General features: G+C 34.4%; 1 protein-coding gene and 2 long non-coding RNA genes across 5 annotated transcripts; all 3 read right to left on the bottom strand.

Moving 5' to 3' along the window:
* Nucleotides 1–4,818: 4,818 nt before the first annotated feature.
* Nucleotides 4,819–19,535, bottom strand: LOC124450615. 2 transcript variants are annotated; one of them, XR_006950133.1, is made up of 7 exons: nucleotides 19,525–19,535; nucleotides 17,312–17,541; nucleotides 16,111–16,182; nucleotides 14,762–14,832; nucleotides 13,704–13,779; nucleotides 11,347–11,481; nucleotides 4,819–5,526 (listed from the first exon to the last, which is right to left on the bottom strand). It is a non-coding gene; the product is annotated as an uncharacterized LOC124450615 (long non-coding RNA). The 2 variants fall into 2 exon arrangements; XR_006950132.1 differs by lacking the exon at nucleotides 19,525–19,535 and having other exon boundaries at nucleotides 17,312–17,774.
* Nucleotides 7,669–9,925, bottom strand: LOC124450611 (P2X purinoceptor 7-like). Its single transcript, XM_047001244.1, has 2 exons — nucleotides 9,671–9,925; nucleotides 7,669–9,483 (listed from the first exon to the last, which is right to left on the bottom strand). The coding sequence occupies exons 1-2, from the start codon at nucleotides 9,820–9,822 to the stop codon at nucleotides 8,970–8,972; spliced, it is 666 nt and encodes a 221-aa protein (XP_046857200.1). The 5' UTR covers nucleotides 9,823–9,925; the 3' UTR covers nucleotides 7,669–8,969.
* LOC124450616 lies at nucleotides 17,898–19,169 on the bottom strand. Of its 2 annotated transcripts, XR_006950134.1 has the most exons (4): nucleotides 19,088–19,169; nucleotides 18,952–18,975; nucleotides 18,656–18,726; nucleotides 17,898–18,180 (listed from the first exon to the last, which is right to left on the bottom strand). It is a non-coding gene; the product is annotated as an uncharacterized LOC124450616 (long non-coding RNA). The 2 variants fall into 2 exon arrangements; XR_006950135.1 differs by lacking the exons at nucleotides 18,952–18,975; nucleotides 19,088–19,169 and adding an exon at nucleotides 18,806–18,944.
* Nucleotides 19,536–20,604: the final 1,069 nt, after the last annotated feature.

Genomic DNA, 20,604 nt, shown 5'->3' with positions numbered 1-20,604 from the left:
AATGTATGTTCTATATACTGTGGTTTTATGCTACGACAGGATTAATTACGTTGGTTCTACAGATTATAATTCATACCTGTATATTTGTTCTTTTTGCAGGTAGCCATAAAAAACTTTTAGTTCTGGGCTGTTCACATGAGCCCGAGTAACCGGGATTCAGCGAAGCGTGAAATTATTTTGAGGAAGTAAAAGGAGTAAAAAGTTCAAGTGCAAAACTTACAACCTTTTCTTAAGCGTCATAAGTCATTTTACTTTCAATTTTCAAGTCAGACTAAATTATTTGTTTTCATTTTTAAAGGTTTTGTGAATTTACAAAGTCAGAGCATAGAGAAATTGCTCAAATAAGGTTTTTATTGTGAAGTATTTAATCTTTTTCATTTGCCAAAATGATTTAACGCTTCGCTGAATCCCGGCTACTTGGCTCATGTGAACAATCCCTTAATCCTGCTGCGTTTAAAGTCGCATTGGGAACAAGCTACACTGATTTATTCTTATTCATTCAAACTTTGTTACTCAAGTGTTTGCATTTACTTCAGACAGATAGCGCGCTACCTAAGATTCAAATATCTGAACTTTACATACAGTAAAACCATTTAAAACAATAGATGACATGGAATTTTATCTCAATTCTTTTATTTTAATGCATTCGGTTAATGTAAATTTCTGCGTTTGAAAGTGACATAACAACGCACTCCTTCTTGAGGAAAGCTTGTTAAAGAGAAGAGACGGGGGGGGGGCAAAAGCACAAATGTATACACTATTCAAAAGAACGCTGAATTTTACTCAATTCATTGCTTGATAATATAAGAAGTGATGGTATGTTCCCCTCCCGACTCTCCTGCTTCGCGGTATCTTAGATACAGACCAATAAACCGCTTGTTCACAGCTTAAAACACATAACTTGTGAAAACGTTTCACTTTCTGCTGCTTTAGTACGAATTATGGAGTTGTTCAGAATTTGAATCTGAATTTGCAAAACTAATGCAAGAATAATAAAATTACAAAGAATTTGGCAACTTACACTTGACTTACATTTAGACTTTTGAATTTACTACTATTGAAAACCTAATATATACTGAAACTACATAATTTATCAAAAAGTCATGGAACTTTTTAAAATCAATAAAAATAATTTTGATTCTACAACTTCTTCGTTACTTATCCGTTTAGTTTTGATTATTTCTTAAAAAGTGCACACCATTTTTTTATCATAAAACTTGGTCAGTCAAGAGAGAGAATGTTATGATATGTACTTTCACCTAGGTCTAAAGAAATAAGCTTTCATCAAGAGTCATGACCATGTTGTGTTACGTACTTTCACCTTGGTCTAAAGAAGTAAACTTTCTTCAAGAGTCATGACCATGTTGTGTTACGTACTTTCACCTTGGTCTAAAGAAGTAAACTTTCTTCAAGAGTCATGACCATGTTGTGTTACGTACTTTCACCTAGGTCTAAAAAGTAAACTTTCTTCAAGAGTCATGACCATGTTGTGTTACGTACTTTCACCTTGGTCTAAAGAAGTAAACTTTCTTCAAGAGTCATGACCATGTTGTGTTACGTAACTTTCACCTAGGTCTAAAGAAGTAAACTTTCTTCAAGAGTCATGACCATGTTGTGTTACGTACTTTCACCTAGGTCTAAAGAAGTAAACTTTCTTCAAGAGTCATGACCATGTTGTGTTACGTACTTTCACCTTGGTCTAAAGAAGTAAACTTTCTTCAAGAGTCATGACCATGTTGTGTTACGTAACTTTCACCTAGGTCTAAAGAAGTAAACTTTCTTCAAGAGTCATGACCATGTTGTGTTACGTAACTTTCACCTAGGTCTAAAGAAATAAGCTTTCTTCAAGAGTCATGACCATGTTGTGTTACGTACTTTCACCTAGGTCTAAAGAAGTAAACTTTCTTCAAGAGTCATGACCATAATGTGTTACGTAAATTTCGCCTAGGTCTAAAGAAATAAGCTTTCTTCAAGAGTCATGACCACGTTGTGTTACGTACTTTCACCTTGGTCTAAAGAAATAAACTTTCCTCAAGAGTCATGACCAAGTTGTGTTACGTACTTTGACCTTGGTCTAAAGAAGTAAACTTTCTTCAAGAGTCATGACCATGTTGTGTTACGTACTTTCACCTTGGTCTAAAGAAGTAAACTTTCTTCAAGAGTCATGACCACGTTGTGTTACGTACTTTCACCTGGGTCTAAAGAAGTAAACTTTCCTCAAGAGTCAAGACCATGTTGTGTTACGTACTTTCACCTGGGTCTAAAGAAGTAAACTTTCTTCAAGAGTCATGACCATGTTGTGTTACGTACTTTCACCTTGGTCTAAAGAAGTAAACTTTCTTCAAGAGTCATGACCATGTTGTGTTACGTACTTTCACCTAGGTCTAAAGAAGTAAACTTTCTTCAAGAGTCATGACCATGTTGTGTTACGTACTTTCACCTTGGTCTAAAGAAGTAAACTTTCTTCAAGAGTCAAGACCATGTTGTGTTACGTAACTTTCACCTAGGTCTAAAGAAGTAAACTTTCTTCAAGAGTCATGACCATGTTGTGTTACGTACTTTCACCTAGGTCTAAAGAAGTAAACTTTCTTCAAGAGTCAAGACCATGTTGTGTTACGTACTTTCACCTTGGTCTAAAGAAGTAAACTTTCTTCAAGAGTCATGACCATGTTGTGTTACGTAACTTTCACCTAGGTCTAAAGAAGTAAACTTTCTTCAAGAGTCAAGACCATGTTGTGTTACGTAACTTTCACCTGGGTCTAAAGAAATAAGCTTTCTTCAAGAGTCAAGACCATGTTGTGTTACGTACTTTCACCTAGGTCTAAAGAAGTAAACTTTCTTCAAGAGTCATGACCATAATGTGTTACGTAAATTTCGCCTAGGTCTAAAGAAATAAGCTTTCTTCAAGAGTCAAGACCATGTTGTGTTACGTACTTTCACCTTGGTCTAAAGAAATAAACTTTCCTCAAGAGTCAAGACCAAGTTGTGTTACGTACTTTCACCTTGGTCTAAAGAAGTAAACTTTCTTCAAGAGTCAAGACCATGTTGTGTTACGTACTTTCACCTGGGTCTAAAGAAGTAAACTTTCTTCAAGAGTCAAGACCACGTTGTGTTACGTACTTTCACCTGGGTCTAAAGAAGTAAACTTTCCTCAAGAGTCAAGACCATGTTGTGTTACGTACTTTCACCTGGGTCTAAAGAAGTAAACTTTCCTCAAGAGTCATGACCAAGTTGTGTTACGTACTTTCACCTGGGTCTAAAGAAGTAAACTTTCCTTAAGAGTCAAGACCAAGTTGTGTTACGTACTTTCACCTGGGTCTAAAGAAGTAAACTTTGCTCAAGAGTCAAGACCAAGTTGTGTTACGTACTTTCACCTGGGTCTAAAAGTAAACTTTCCTCAAGAGTCAAGACCATGTTGTGTTACGTACTTTCACCTGGGTCTAAAGAAGTAAACTTTCCTCAAGAGTCAAGACCAAGTTGTGTTACGTACTTTCACCTGGGTCTAAAGAAGTAAACTTTCCTCAAGAGTCAAGACCATGTTGTGTTACGTACTTTCACCTGGGTCTAAAGAAGTAAACTTTCCTCAAGAGTCATGACCAAGTTGTGTTATGTACTTTCACCTGGGTCTAAAGAAGTAAACTTTCCTCAAGAGTCAAGACCACGTTGTGTTACGTACTTTCACCTGGGTCTAAAGAAGTAAACTTTCCTCAAGAGTAAAGACCACGTTGTGTTACGTACTTTCACCTTGGTCTAAAGAAGTAAATTTTCCTTAAGAGTCATGACCACAGACATGCTTTGACAAGATTTAAAAAAAAAATTTCGTGCTTTAGCGTGCTGCCAAGTGAGAATCATGAGATACCAAGGCCTGTTTCATACGTCGCATTTTACATCAGCCGAATGCATTAGAGGCAAAAGAAAATAAGATAAATTCCTCAATATCTTTTAAATGTATTTGCCTCATGTAAAATGCGACGTATAAAACAGGCCCAAGTCTTGTCTACAGTTTTAGTTTTGGGCTTCGAACTTACGGAAATAGTTTACTCACCAATTTAGCAAATTACTTTCGAACGACTTAAAATTATAGCGTTCAAATCAAAATTCAAAAATATTGTTGTTGACTTCCAAAGTCGAATCTCATGGCAATTGCTGTAACCATGACGACGTACGTAAAAAAATTTTTTTTATATTATACAAATACTTTGGTGAAATGCGTCGTCAGATCTTAATGTAACTCACAACAATGACATAAGGCTATTTAGAATGTGGAAGAAAATAATAGAACAGAAAGCTCTTCGTATTAGAAAAAACTAATTTCTAGTACAAAGTCTTTAGGCCCATTGGCAAAGCCATTGGCCCATTGACAAAGCCAAAGTGAGGCGATCTGAGGAGGCAAAATCATGAGAAAACTTTGAAAATTCAGAACTTTAGAAGGCTGAAAATGGCCATTTTATAGATAACCTTTTTGAAGTCATTATATTACATGCTCACGGAAATAGCAAAATCTTAGAAGAAGTTTTTTTTTCAAAACATTTTTTCCAAGAATTAAAAGCCCAAAGGACCAAGATGTTGATTACATAACAAAATTATCAGGGCTAGGAGAAGCAAAATGTAATTAATATATACGATGAATCTCCGATCTACTGTGTTTAGAAACAAAGAGGGACAAAAATTTCGTTGAATATAACCAATTTACACATTGCCCATTGGCCAATATGTTAAGCATACTTACGAATAAAATTATTGTACAGTTACAATGCTTGATTATTCGCAATGGTTATTGAATTTGTTACTTTTTGAATTTTTACTGACCTTCTCGGCTAACCTTGACAATTCCAATAACTTATTGACAACAAAAAACTTATTTGGTTACAACAGATAGGGTGCCTCTCCTTATTTGACTAGACATTATTGGATATAAAAAATATAAAGTTGTTTTTCCCCATAATATCTCTAACCTGTATGTACTTTCCTATTAATGACATTGGCATTATATTGGACGTGACGATATTTGAGCCTTAATTAATTTACTTGAGTAAGTCTACATTTTACTATGGACTAATGATAAAAATTTTCTATTTATGTTCTAATTTACTCTGTCTATTCCATAACGGGGGCGTAGCAAACTCGGTGATGAGGAAGTGGGGAGGGTTTAAATTTATGAATGCATGTCTTAATCTGCAGAAAACAATGGATTTCAAAAAGAATTTAATTCTGCAGAACATGCATGTATGAATACGTTCTCCCCAATTATTGCGTTTGCTAAACAGTTTCATATGGATGTAATATTTATGATCATTGTAAAAATTTCAATGGTTGTAAAAAGACAAATTGTACTTCGACTTGCCATAACAAATTACAGTCATCAAAGTTCTAGAGGAACCGACATAAAATCAAGATGACAGTCCATATTCTGCCTGCTGTCCTCAAAGAGATTGCTGACCTCAAGGTCTATTAATTCAAGTCCACTTAGTTCATCTTGATTTGTTTCCTGGAGTGAATTGGCATCATCAACTTGATTTGATTCCTCTGTCAGAAATTATAGAAACTAGTAAAAAGGTTTTTTGTTTGTTTGAAAATGTAGTCGAGAACGGTATGTAGTGAAAGACAGCCAATCTATTAACTCGTGAAAGTCATAGTGGAATACATCGTAAACAAGCTTAAAGAAAAATGACAGAATCAAGTACAACCAGATTTGTCAAATGGATCACTTTAGGGCAGGCCCTGTGAACTGTGAGTAGGGCTGTCCCTAGAAAGTTAATGGGAGGGGGGGGGGCTTATTCACATGTTTAAATGCGTCCAACTGATTTCTTTTTAAAGCAATTTACTGAAAGTGCAAATGCAACGAAAATTTTGCAAGTTAAATTATGTCTGCAATGACTAGAACCTTTGAAATTACAGTGTACTTTCTAAAACAGTAAATGCATATTCTCGTGATTTTGACATTTTTGTTATTTCCAATTTATCTACCTTTTGACGTCTACCCAGTGAAATGTGAGTAGGGCTGTCCCTAGAAAGTTAATAGGGAGCTTTAGCAAAGACTGCGAGTACAACTAAGAGTACGAACTACGTCATTTTGGCGCGAAACATTGCTGCGACACAAAAACACGTAGCCGTCATCAATGTGACTACGATGTCGTTTTAAGCAAAGAGAGTAGATACATTTCTTCATTCTGTAAGAAATTATTTTACAGTACTATTTTTGAGCATCCAGGCTTTTATTTAGAACCTTTTTTGAACGCAGATGTACATTTAAAAGGAAAATATGACCTGAAAAACTTTCATGTATGTCGTACGCAAAGTGAAAGGTAAACAAAGAAAAAAACAGTACAAATATATCGTAGATGAAACTTAAAATAGTGAAGATTTTTACTCTAAAAAGTCCCATATTATTGCAAAATCAGTATTACCGATTCGTTGATATCATTATTGACAAATGGAGCCGTAGCTGCTTCGCAAACTTCGGTGTTTTACACAATAAAAAGTCTCGTTCTGTTGTTTACAGCTAAAACTAAATTTTGACGAAGCGACAACGACAACAAACTTACTCGTAGCATTCCCTTACACGGTTAAACTACGTACTCGTCGTAGTCGTATTCTTGCTAAAGCTATCTAATGGCAGAAAGGGGGTTATTCACATTATTAATTGCGCCCAACTGATTTGTTTTGAAAGCAATTTACTGAAAGTGCCAATGCAACAAATAATTTACAAGTTAAATTATATTTGCAAAGACTAGAACCTTTGAAATTACAGTGAACCTTTCTAAAACAGTAAATGCATATCCTCGTGATTTTGATGTTTTTGTTATTTCAATTTATTTAACTTGTGACGTCATATAACATAATGAGTTCCCACAATGTTTCAAATATTCTTCAGTTTTCTGACAACTTTAGGTTGATACTAGTAGGCAGCATTTTATACCTTCAACTCCGTCACAAAGAAATGAACTCTATGGTTGTGAAGTAAAGTATCAGTAAATATACCTAATAATTTTAGTTCTCATTATGCAATGTGACGTCGCAAGTTAGATATATCGGACATAACAAGAACCTCACTATCTTAAGAATTAAAAGTGATATGCATAAACTGGTTTAGAATGATCATTGCCATTTTAAAATATCTCTTCAATAAAGTATTACTCAGATAGCAAAATTTTCGTTTCATAGGCACTTTAAGAAATTAAACAACTCGCTTTCAAAAAATTCATTCAGGCTCAATTGAATATATGAACAACACACCCTCCCCCACCAATCAACGTTTACCAGGTGGCCGTGACTGTGAGATGTATTTGCAGCGGTATCAAAACAATAGTCCGTGACGAAAAACTTCGCTAAAATTTACAAAATTTTAGTGGATATAGGTGGTTGGACTTCCAATGGTTCATCTGATAGTTAAAGGGGAACTCCACCCTCACATAATGTTGGTCTTAAAACTTTGTCTGTCCCGTGAAAATAAATATGAGGCAATTTTTTTGTTTGTTTGATTCAATATTTTCACAAAAAATGAGTTGAAATGCTGCAGCTAGGGCATCCGGTGCGTGGGAGCAGAAACATGTCAGCGGCTTGTATTTGACGTCATATCGTCAATTGCTGCTCAAAGCATTATGTAAAGTCATGGCAGAGTCATAACAAACTTGCGTCAAAATACTTCTCCTAATCACAAAATGTTTCTTTTCGAAACTTCAGAATTTTTTATTCATAGGTATATACACAAGCAACTTTTATAGCTTACATGCAAGTATTGAGCTGGTTATTTGTATACTGTTTTAATAGAACGGTTTCACATCCATAAAGGCCATTTTTCGCACAGTTTCCGCAATACATAGAGAATTTAAATATCGATTAATATTATTTCTTAAAAAATACGAAGGTTTATTTGTGTGGAAACTGTGCTGTAATGCCGTTTGCTTCGTTTGCTTGTCCTCCGAATTCAACCTTAACAACAGTTTCTAATGATGTGAAACCGGTCTATTGCCATGAATAACATTGAATAATAATAAAACATGGTTGTGTAATCTAGATTCATTATGGTTAGAAAATAATCCTACATAAGACCATTGTAAAATTAGCCTTTCGTGCATAAAATTTAGGTGTAGTTTTCTTGACTTAAAGTATGAACTTATAGTTTCCTAATTATTTGTACATAATTTCCCTTTTTTAAGTCACATTTGGGGCAAAAACTATCAGTGCTATGAAAAACAAACACCCCCATATTGATCACCAATATGATGTGTGGCATTTTTCTAAGTCTGTCACAAAAAAACTAACAACGAAGTCTAACATTAAGGGAAAGGATGACTTGACCCATTGGATTAAGTCCATTTCTAATCATCTTTGTGGTGCTCTGCAAGTTGTAACAAGAATGCAGAAGAATTGGTGGAAAAATGGAAGTCTATCCTTGACCAACAACAAGCATTTCTGGAGAGGGAACACATATTTTCATCAATGTGGCTACCAACAATTAACAGAAAGACAAACAAGCAGAAGAAGTGGTTATCTCCTACTTAACAAGCATATATTGCTGCAGAGAAGGTGATTTGTGAGAAGAGGCTTCTAAAAGACCTGTGGAAGCTATCTGAGTTTTGTCACACACGAGAGTTGGAGGTTTACCATTCCCTTTTACTGAAATACTGCCCAAAGCGAGAGCATTTTTCATTTCCTGGGATGGTAGCCCGCACTCAGTTAGCAGGATTAGATCCCAACAACAATGTTAACCGTGATAAAGCAGTCATTAAGTCAGGGACAAACAAAGGGCAAGACCGTTACAAAATGATTTTTGCTAAAACAAAGAAGCAATGGGTTGTAAATGCAATGAAAGAAAAGAAAGAATACCAGTACGTTGATATACTACTTGCCGAGGTTGTGAATGCATGCAAAACTGAGGAGATTGAACTTGTACATCATGGCGAGAATCTTCCAAAGAACATTTCTAAATCATGTCCACCCAGGATAGAAGTACTTGTAAAGGAACATCAGTCAGTGGTGAAGTTAGCTATGGCAATAGGTTTTGCCATGCCCATATAATATGATGTTGAATCAGTGAAGACAACTTTTGTACATTCATTCTTAAATATTAACATAGCAAAACCAGCATTGTGGAAGCCTTCAAATTGAAATTCCTCTGCAGGGCCAGGTGGAGGAAATAATTCTCTAATGCCAGTCACTGCACATGATGGCAAGACGACTCTTACTTCTCTACCCAAGATACCCCAGCACCATCTTGTCAAATGTCTATATGCAATATGGCGGTACAGTTTGTCTTCGGGCCCATCATATTGCTGCTTGTACTGGTACCAAGCTGTTTGTAAAACCCACCTGTTAAGAAAAATAGGCTCAAAACCAGGATGTTGTGTAATACACAAAGGGACTTCGGTGGTCTCATTCGTTTCTACTGCCTCTACATTTTTGCCACAAATATTGGAAATCTCTTTGCAGCATAAACATTCCTCGTTATTGTCCATTATTTGGCAGTTACCACATTGACACCTGAATATGTTAAAAGAAAGTATCTTGAAAAGTAAATGTCAAAATTTCAATAAAGATTGTATCTTACAATAAAAACTTTAAAATCTGAAGTATTATGTGTGTGTAGACGTGGTCAACTTCAAAAACTGAAAACGTTCTTTCGAGATCGAAACAATGGTCTAGAATAATATAACATTTTATTACTCACCATTCAAGATTGTCGCGCAGAGGTTCATCCTCAATATACAAAAATTCCTGTTCTTCGCTGTCCTCAAACTGGTGAGCTTCTTCGTGTTCATCAGCCGGCCATTCAGGCACAAACTGATATGGCCGAATATTGTTTGCTGGATTGTCTTCCATTTCACTATCGATTGGTGAATTAGGTCGAGGTTCTTCCAACCAGGCATTATAAGCGATTGTTTTGTTTTTAGTGCTAGGCTGTGCGTTATTATTTTACTTTGTTGTAAACACAACTCCAAATCGGTTTGACGATATGACGTCACAATATTTCCGCTGACGCATTATGTGCCCACGATGCTAAACCTCAAAACAGCTCAAATAGCGCACTTGAAGACGCGATTTTGTCAAAAAAAAAAAAAATAGCTGATGTAAAAATTTAAAAATATAGTAACCTTTGCATAAAAATTTAACTTTTAAGACCAACATTATGTGAGGGTGGAGTTCCCCTTTAAGTAAAATTGTTTTATAATAATAACCTTTTTAGAAGGAGGAATGTGTTACAGAGAAGTGCTTTTGAAGTAGCTCACGCACAAAAATGACAAAGCTAAAAGCAATTGAAACACGTAGGATTAAAATATGTCACGCTTTGTTCAAGCAATGGAATTTGGCACAAGCGCACACGAACAACTAGCTTCCAAATCACAGATTATTTTGTTTTCGTTTTTGAATAACTTTTTATAGCTCTCTTCAATTATGTATAAATTTCAGTTTCCAAAAGAACCATTATAAACAGAAAAATTGATGATGATTTATGTAAAATGTCATATAAACGGAAAAACACAAATCAATCTACGATTCGGAAGATGAACGTTCGCGTAAGAATCGTCCAAATTTACTGAAACTTTATAAGTTTGAACAACATATGCCATATTTTAACCTTATGCAGTCCAAAAGCAATCTATTGGTGTCATTTTTAGCTCAAGCTATTTTAAAATAGTTTCTCGGTTACAAATTTTTTACTCTAACAACGATTATGATTTACGAAAATTTAACTGTAATAACGTAAATGGTTTGAACCCAGGCGTATCGTTACATGTTTCTAGATGTAGATCGTCATGGTTAGTAGAGTCCTGAGAAAGTCAGCTTGACTTTAAAGATGACTACTGCTAAGGAAGTCAAAACGTTAGTCAACATCAATAACTGTAATAACGTAAATGGTTTGAACCCGGACGTATCGTTACATGTTTCTAGATGTAAATCGTCATGGTTAGTAAAGTCCTGAGAAAGTCAATTTGACTTTAAAGGTGACGACTGCTAAGGAAGTCAAAACGTTAGTCAACAACAACAACTGTAATAACGTAAATGGTTTGAACCCTGGCGTATCGTTGCATGTTTCTAGATGTGGATCGTCATGGTTAGTAGAGTCCTGAAAAAGTCAACTTGACTTTAATGGTGAAGACTGCTAAGGAAGTGAAAACGTCAGTCAACAACAACAAAAACAGTCCTTCTCATGACTCTACTAACCTGGACGATCTACATCTACAAACATGTGAAAATTTGACATTAGATAAATCATTGGAAGTCAAACTACTTATTTCCACCAAAGGTTTTTGCGTACCTTGTACGCTGGTCGATTTAGCAACGTTCTCTCAACTGTGTTGTTTTTTCAATTTTCCCCAATCCTATGGGGTAACCAATACCTACGTAGGATTTCTAACACTTCAACAGGGCAGCATATTGATATTTACTGTCTTGATTAAGAGACAAATCATTCGTTTGTAGGGCCGTACTGCCACTGTAGGATTCCAATGGAATATGAATTTCAACAATCGGTTGCAACTAAAAAATACGTCAAACATGTCAAATACATCGTAAATATGAGTGGACAACAATTAATAAGAATTTATAAAATTTCAATGTTGCCAGTGAGGTGCCAGGTGTGAATCAAATTCTAAATATAAAGATAAGATCCCAACAGATCGTCATCAGCATTTGATTTTTTAAATATTTATTTAAAAAATCAAGCGACGTTTCGTCTTGACTCAAGACTTCTCAGACTAATTACATAGACTTAAGCCTAGGCCACACTATCGTCTATATTCGCGAAAACGAAAACAAAACGAAAATTCGTGCACGAAATACACAAATTTACAATACAACAAGTTTCAACCCAAGCAAAAAACCCCAGCTTTCTGGCTTCTGAAATGGCTCACTAAAAAATATTCTTTCTTGAACTGTAAAACATGATCTTGAGCATAAAGCCTTAACTGAAGATTAACAATCATCACAACCTATGAAAGAGATTGTTGAAAAATACAAAAGTTTACCACTTCTGACATATTGTAAACAAATAGTAGCTAAGTTTGTTCTAAGAATCATATAATGTTGAGTTTTAGCTTGGTGTTTTGAGATTTTATGCTTCTTAACTGAGATTTTTAACTTCTTTTTGCAAAATACCTCTCAGTTGAATGCAGAATGCAATAAGAATGACTTTAGCAATATTTACACTAACTCTTGATTAGCAATGGAGGTTTATGGAACTTACATTTTTGTACCAAGCCGCGCTTTGGCCTTTCTGTTTACAACCACAAACGGATATTACTCCTCCGGATGAAAATGGGTGGCAAACGAGTGACGGGAAACTGCAAGTCTGAAATCGTATGGATGACCATTCCCCTAGCGCCGAATTCCCTACTTGATAACGTTCATTGTGGTTGTAAGACTGGCTGCAACGTGGCGGTAACTCCCAATGTTGTTCATGTAACAAAGCAGGAGTGAAGTACATAGATGTATGGTCATGTACTGCAAACACGAATGTAGATATTGATGACGACAATGATGTTGAGGAAGAGGAGTTTTTAGATGATGACATTGACGACGAATTCGAGGCAGACCTTTAAAAAAAGCGCGCCTTGTCTTGCACAATACGATTATAACTTTCAAAATATTATCTTCGCAACAATTGCTAAATCCAACCTAATGCACGAGTGAAATATGTATTTCTTTCAGGCATTTTATTTATGTTGCCAGTATTATCGTGCGTAATAGCTCTCTATTAGGTCTGGCACTAGCACACAAAATATAAATAACATGAAGTGTCAGGGGGAAAATGGCGGATTCCGAAATTGTAATGAGCTACACATTTTAAAATTTTAATGTAATATAGCAATAAAACTGCAGCTTTTTGGAGATGACAAGAAGTAAAGTGCGTTAAGCATGAAAAGTTGTTCTGTCTTGAATTTTTCACAACCTTTCTTAAGGTGTCCAACGGGAATGAAAGAAAATCGGTCACAGATCACGGACTAACTCATAAAATACTTGCGATTGACGACAAATTGTTTTTTCTCGCATCGGACTATTAAAACTCATGCCACCCCGCCATAATTGTGTAGTTAAGTTTTAGATTATTAGCCAATTGCATGCGTTTTCGATAACGAAAAAGGTCAAAAGTTCAACTCTTCTAATATGCACGAGAACGAAATTTTTCGTTGAGTTTTCGTTCAAGATTTTCGTTGCGGCAGTTTTCGTTCTAATTTTCGTCGATATGGACGATAATGTGGCCTAGGCTTTACTACGATGCTCAAAAGTTTCTGTTTATTACTTTTACTTTTCTGTGTGCCCTTTTACAGGAAGCAACTATCTTTAACTCCCTTTATTCTCTTCAAGTCTTAAAAACTCTTAAATTGGTCTTAGGAAAACTTGGGAGAAAGGGGAGGGGAGAAAAAACACGTCCCCCTCAGCTCTTTTCATGGTAATTTCCCCCCATTACCCGTCGCCCCACCCTTATATCTTGTACAATCTTTCTTACAATAATTTAAAATACTCAATATCAGCTTTACACTGTAAGTACACATCCACACAAACCTCACACCTTAACTATCTAAGTAATTACATCTCATTTGAAGATGTCTTGAGTCGAGACGAAACGACAAACGTCACTTGCTTTGTTTTAATAAATATTAAAAAAAAGAACGCTTATAGTTATCTTTGAAACGATCTGTTGGACTCTAACTTTAGGTTGATAATTCAATAAAAATTCTTTAATATTTCAAACATGTTACCTTCTTCAGTACATAAAACACTGTCTAAGTCTTGTTGATCAACGTTATCAACGTCGTCGTCGGCGCTTATGATTCACTGTATGAAGAAAAAATCGTCAAACTAAATTAATTGGTCAATTTTGATTCAAAATATCATTTAATTTCAATAAACATCGACGACAAATCATCTAGAGTTGCAACTACGTAATAAGTACCGTGCTTATAGCCATGCATTAAAGTCAATAACGAGCATAATTTCTGTTTAACGAGAATAATCATGACGAAGTAAGAGATTGCGAACTATACAATATCACATGTGCAAATGCGTCATTATGTCGTAACAAAACCCCATCATTCTTTGCGGACGCAGACGCGGTGCATAATATAAGTGACAGCCGTTAAGGAGAATAGCTTTTTGTCATTTCTCAAATAAATATGTTGACTGATGACTCTAAGCGATAAAATAAAATGCAGTCTACTGCTGTCGACACCTTAAGATTAAAATTGAATTTCAACAGATATATTTTCACAAACTCTTTCGATTTTTGAAATAGAGTTTGCCAATATCCATCATGCATAGCGCGCGTTTGTTCATTTCACATCAAAACAGCTGTAGAATCACATATATCAACTATGGTTACTTAAAAAACGAATATCAAAAATTCATCAAACATTGCAGCGATTAGTACAACGAAACATGTAACAATAAATTCAAATTTGGGAAGTGTTATGTCCCAACATTTCTAGGAGCGAATGTTTATTAAATGATTTTTATCTTCTGTCGAAGACTCGAAGATATTTCGATCTTGTGGAAGCTGCTTTTAGTTAACCTCTTAATCACAAGCAGGAACTAACGGTGATTTACATTGACTAATCTTTGGGATCGCATGTAATTTTGCATTTCTTACAATCATTCATACAATTTATGAAACTTTTAGCAACATATAGATAGCGAATGCTCACGGAAATAATCTTAACAATATGTAACAAACTGGAATTCAAATTCAGGAGTTCGTTCCCATGTACTTTACTTATGTAACTGAAATTCGAACAACAAATACTTAATACATGATATTTACCTTTTGATGAAAATGCTTTGAACAATTTTATCGAAATTTTCGTAAGGCGTCTTCTCCAATGAATACGATGACTAGAAAATGAAAGTATTGATCTCAGGAAGAATGTCATATGATCTCTGCGTGACTAGAAATACTATATGATTAAATATCATGTGTATAAACTCACGCTAGTTAACATAATTTCTTTCAATAATTGACGAAAATTAGTCAATTTGACAAAAGAATTTTTGGTTTCACAAGAATTAATCCAAAATATCTAGCAAAAGACTTCTGTAGAGAATTTTTTATTTCACAGTAAATGCTACACGCAAGAAAATACTGGAAATTAAAAGTGCTAATTTAATAGTCATTTGGTAAAGAAGTGACGACAATAAAAGTGTAGATTTTAAGGGAGGTTAGGTAGTGCAGCCACCAAAGATAGTAAAGAAAGTTGAAACATTGCCCAGAAATACTCACTTCAACTGTACGACTGATTTGTTTCGCTAAAAATTGAGGAAGTTAAAATGTTTCCCACAGGGGTGTGCAATATATTTTTAGGAGATAAATCTAAAGTTTGCGTGCCCCCCCCCTGTACCCCTCCTCAGTAAATCTGTTCAAGTTTTATAGCGATTATCTCATTAATGGCAGGAGACATGGTAAAGCTGTAATGGATTACAGTAAATATCTCTACAAATATGGAATAAAGAACAATTTTTCGTTGAAAGAAAACTTACATCGTCGATAGTGAAACAATTCTTATACTAATTCTTCCTAAGTTAAAATGGGAATAATAGCTATATATCAATATATGAGTGATTATTTTACTTTCATTGCAAATTCGTAATAGTTAAATTTTAACGTTGCCAACAAATAGCGACACTCTTTTTTAAGCAACATTTTTCAAAGATGAAAGTTCAACATACACCATGTCATGAAGAAATTTATATTGCATACGAATGAACGTAAGTTGTGATCTAAACATGTTTTTGCTCAACAACCACATACCCAGAACTACATACGTTGCCTGTGAATTTTAGATAGGTGTGCTAAACATACAATGAAAAATATTAGCTACATGAAAACTTTGCAAAAAACGTGAAAGTAGCACTATAATTAATATCTCACTGTTGGTCATATATAAGTAGCTAACGGTTTAAGCTTGTACATAGCTACATAGTATCTCTTGTAATTGTTGGCAGTATTGAGTACATGCTCTGTTCTACAGAGAAAAAATCCCAGTCTGCTTTCAAGACATCTATCAACGGGCTATGTTGATTTTGTAGAACTCTTTTCTTTAGAAAATGTCAAACGTTCGCCACTCGTCAGTTTGTACATTATAAATTTCTTACAAATTTGTTATTTTTACATACCATCTTCAGACTATTCACTGTCTTTGTCATAAGATTCAGCAGTCTTTAGTTCATTCGTTTCACTTTAAAATTCTTGAATAAAGAAATTTTGTCTTATAGAGTTTCCAACAAGAGAAACATGTGCTAAAGCACAATATTTACACATGTGAAAGACAATAAAAATGTAATTTCTCAAAACAGCGATAATGTGACAAATATTGTATTCATCTGATTTACTAGTTAGAGCAATAATTAGCAATTGGGAATAATAATGTGTAGTTTTGACAAACCATAGAGGAAGATGTGGCACTGGAATTTTTTTTGGCCAGCCTTTCTTAAGTGAATTATCTTAAATGAAATTTTTTTATTACTTTGTGGGTGCTTGGTTTATTGTGATATAGTTGTTTTATGTCAGGGACTTAGGAACTGAAACACTTTTCCCTACAACTGAACGATCTTGATGCATAACAATTTAAATATGAATGAAGTATGTAAGAAAGCGACTTGTTTGAAAACATCTGTTTGGAGCATACACTTTTTCATACAGTGCTTATTTTTGGTAATTGTGTGGTAATGTCCCAAAAATTCAAAATATAAATACAATTTAAGTGACCTTTATTGAACAGTCTACCTATATTAATTAGACATGGTTACCTTTTCCAAGATTCAAATTTGATTTTTCATTATTCAAAACTGCATTAAATGGTCAGGTGAATTAAAAACCCACCACATATAACAATTAGGCATTTAAAATAAACGACAACTTTTTATTATAAACATCAATTTACATTAAGTTAACTTCAGTTGACTGGAAAGTCGAAACAAGTTTATAATAAACTTTATAATAAGTCTCAAAGTATTTCAAAGTTTTGAAAAATATAATTGTATTAGGCATTAATTTGATTAAATCCAAACTGAGGTTGTTGCTTTTGGTTAAATATTTTGCTACCATTATATTCAAAGATGTGTTGTCTCATTTAACACATAAACGAATGCAGCATTGATAAATTAAAATTTAAAATAAAATGAATAAAAAAAACAAATGTGTTGCCTTTTTGGTCCTTCTCAACTAAACCCCAATAACAATGACAACATTCTACAGCATAATTCATAAAATGTTCAAATTTACTGTTTCATTTATGACCAAATATAAAATAAAATGCACTCACCAGATAACTTTGTTCAAAATCTATATTATGAATCATTAAAAAACTTTACTTACCACTGTACGTTTTACCGACATTAATGACGATGTGTTTACGGAATCATGAAGCATGCGACGTTTGAAAATTGCATCACTCGCGCGCACATTCTGACGATTTCTTTTCTCTTTCATTTCATAAATTTCATACACACATATAATTTTTCATAGCTCATACAACCAAACAACCACATAAACGATGACAAAAACACGAGACTAAGGAAAAAAAGTTAAATCACGTTAATGAACTACTTCTTCCGCTGGCACGAGCACCAAGATCAAACTGAAGCTGATATCGACCAATCACAGGTATTTTTACCAGAGCCCTGATATTTACATCTACGATTGTATTAACGAAATCACCCAATCAAAGAGCGGCGGGAAATTTTTCGCGTTCAAACAATACTTTCAACCACCTACGCGTTTCAACAATGAGAATTATTGGTATTCTTCTTGGTAATTGAGAAGTTGGTATCCTTCGAAAGGTAAGATCGGAATTCTGAATTCATAATTACACAAAATGCGCACTTCTATGAAAGTATGTTCTATTTCACACAAAGTATTTCAATAAATTTGCAATTAACGCTACATGATTATAAACAGAATGTTGGTAAATAAGCTGATTTGTTATTTTCAAAACATTGTTACAATCGCATTTTTGTTGAGGAAAACGCATTTTGGTGAATTATTACACTAACATTCTAACAAAGGTAAATTTATACGTCGCTACGTTAATAATACAACCGCACGGCAGCGATCTCCGTACTTTAGTTCGCGAAATGTAAACTATGGTACGTATTAGAATATTCTTTATCAGTTTATGGTTGCATGTGAAAAGAGCGAAGTTTTTCGATGTGTATTTTCTGCTAATAACTCATACAATACAGATCCTATAATAAAAGAAAAGGTATGGTCATTTTTAAACCTCATGGTTTGCCCAAGACCAGAGGTACTAGGGCTTCTATATTTGAAAATTGGTGCTACAGTTGATAAAATTAATAGAAAAGATTTCTACATTCTCATGTTGAAGGTGGTGTGGAGGATAAATATTGTTTCATAGATAATATCAAATGGTTTAGAAGCATGGCAGACATGCTTGCCAACTCAAGCTTGATTGAAATGCTGATATGCAATGAAATGCTCTCTAAGGTAACATTTTAAGGCAAACATCATGTTCCCATATGCTTACCTGCAGATTGTGGCTACCACAAATTTTAAAAGAGAAACCACACCAAAAGAAAAATTTTCAAATCAAGGTTATCTTGAGCAAAAATGGTGGTCAAGTGCACAAAGGTTGAATTTAAGCATTTTGAGTACCTTAATTTTGCACTTCATAATTTTGAGCAATATGCAATGAGCACTCACCAAGTAAAGCCATGCTTACAATTGTCAGTGAGTTTTAATTGGTTTTGGTCCACTCAACTTTGACTTAAGTCCTGAAATGAGAAATAATTTGAACAAATGATCACAAGCTTATAGTTATGTTTGCATCTGAATTTGAATAAAATTACAAACAATAATTGCTTTAATGCACCAAAGAATAGACAGCTTCAAGATTCTGCACCATAATAATATCTGTTCAGAACATTTTTTCATTAACTACAAATCCTAGTTGCAGCATAATAACTTGAGACATGAGATGATCATTAATGTTGACTAACCTCTCTGAAAATGTTTCAAAACACCTAAAAATATGAATAAAGTAGATTTATTTACAAGTGAAACATGTAATTTAAAGAGCAGTTGAACCAGACAGGGGCTGTTAGGAGCCCCCAAAATAATGAGTTCTATGCTTACTTTCTCCAATTAATTTCAGACTTACATAGACCATGCTACCTATTAAGAAAATACATTTAAGTTTGACTTCTCTAAGGACAAATTTTCATATTCTTTACAGGGGTGCTGCTAAAAAAATTTTTTTGGGGGGTGCTGGTAAGGAAGTGATGTAAGACATTGTAAGGGTCTATAATTTATGGTGGTCTAGTAGTGTAGCCATCAAAGGTTGTGCAGAAAGTAGAAATTTTGCCCTGAAAACTCAACCATACTGCTGATATGTTTCACTAAAAATTGGGGAGTGATAATTAAAATGTTCATTATAGGGGGGAACAATTTAGTTAGGGGGTGAAATCTAGTGTTTGGGGTGTAGTACCCCATTCACTCCCATGTAAATCCATCCATGTCACATGTATCCTGCCGAACGGACTTGAGCCGATTTGTGATTTATTTCATTGTACTACCATGTACTGATTTTGAAAGATTTCTGCATACCTTCTATTATAGTTGTCACATGATAAGGAGCTCAAATTTCACTACAGTGATAAAGAATTTCACGACAACTTTGTAACCATCAACTTTTTCAGAATTCCTTGATAAACCTCAAAAATTCTTTTATTATCAACAAAATTTCATAAATCATTTTATTATCTGTTTTCAAAGACCGATTCACTGAATATTAGAATCGATGGAAGCAGTCATAGCTCTCTGGCAACTAACAGCACATACAAAGAAAATAGATTATAAATAATCAGGTTTATGCATGAATTGCCAAGTGGAATTGTCCACTCTCCCCTACTCCAGTATTAATTTTATGAATTTCAGTACATTCAGTTGTTTCAAATTTTCTACAAAAATGGGGAAGCAGCAGCCCCTCGCCCCCACTGAGATTTCTACCCCTGGGACACATAAATTTTAGTAGTGTGTACCTCACTTTTTTTGTAAAATATTAAGTTAATCATGAGCTTTTATTGTGTAAATATTAATGATGACACAGATTCGTCGTGTCTGTATGACATGTATTTGTGTCTGAATGTAACCGAATAAATTAATTACGATATATTTCAAAATAATATGAATATAATATTAAATAGATAAAAGGTAGTATTATGTGTTCATATATTTGATGATCTTTTACTTCATAAGAAGTCACAAAATAAATTATAAAGTCAACTTCCCCTGGAAAAAATGACAGTTTTACTAATGTCTGTTCCTTTTGTCAACAAAAGATTCACCCAGTAAGACACGAAAAAACTATAGATTTCTATCGTTTTATAGGCTTTCATTGGGGCAGATGCAGGCTTGAGCTACAATCTCACGCCGGACACGATCTCCCGAGAAAAATTGAAAAATTGAGAAAAGAGGGGTCGAAAACGCTATTTCCTGCGTTTTCATGATCAGATTACATGGTTTTGTGATTGCTTGATACCACGTTTTTGACAAATCATTTCGCGTTTTGCATCACCTGTGATAAAGGACCATCACTATATATCATAGGTAGTTCTCTGCATGAAAACTGAATCACAACACGAAACTCTGCT

The sequence above is a fragment of the Xenia sp. Carnegie-2017 genome, unplaced genomic scaffold (genome assembly GCF_021976095.1).
Source record: "Xenia sp. Carnegie-2017 unplaced genomic scaffold, XeniaSp_v1 HiC_scaffold_24, whole genome shotgun sequence".
Taxonomy (NCBI): Eukaryota; Metazoa; Cnidaria; class Anthozoa; order Malacalcyonacea; family Xeniidae; genus Xenia; species Xenia sp. Carnegie-2017.
This window is presented reverse-complemented; position numbering and strand designations above follow the sequence as displayed.

Excerpts from the sequence above, each read along its gene's own strand:
- LOC124450611 (XM_047001244.1), bottom strand. The coding sequence starts at position 9,822 with ATGGAAGACAATCCAGCAAACAATATTCGGCCATATCAGTTTGTGCCT. Across the intron at positions 9,484-9,670 it reads CTGCGCGACAATCTTGAATG|GTGTCAATGTGGTAACTGCC; the intron begins GTGAGTAATAAA and ends TAACATATTCAG.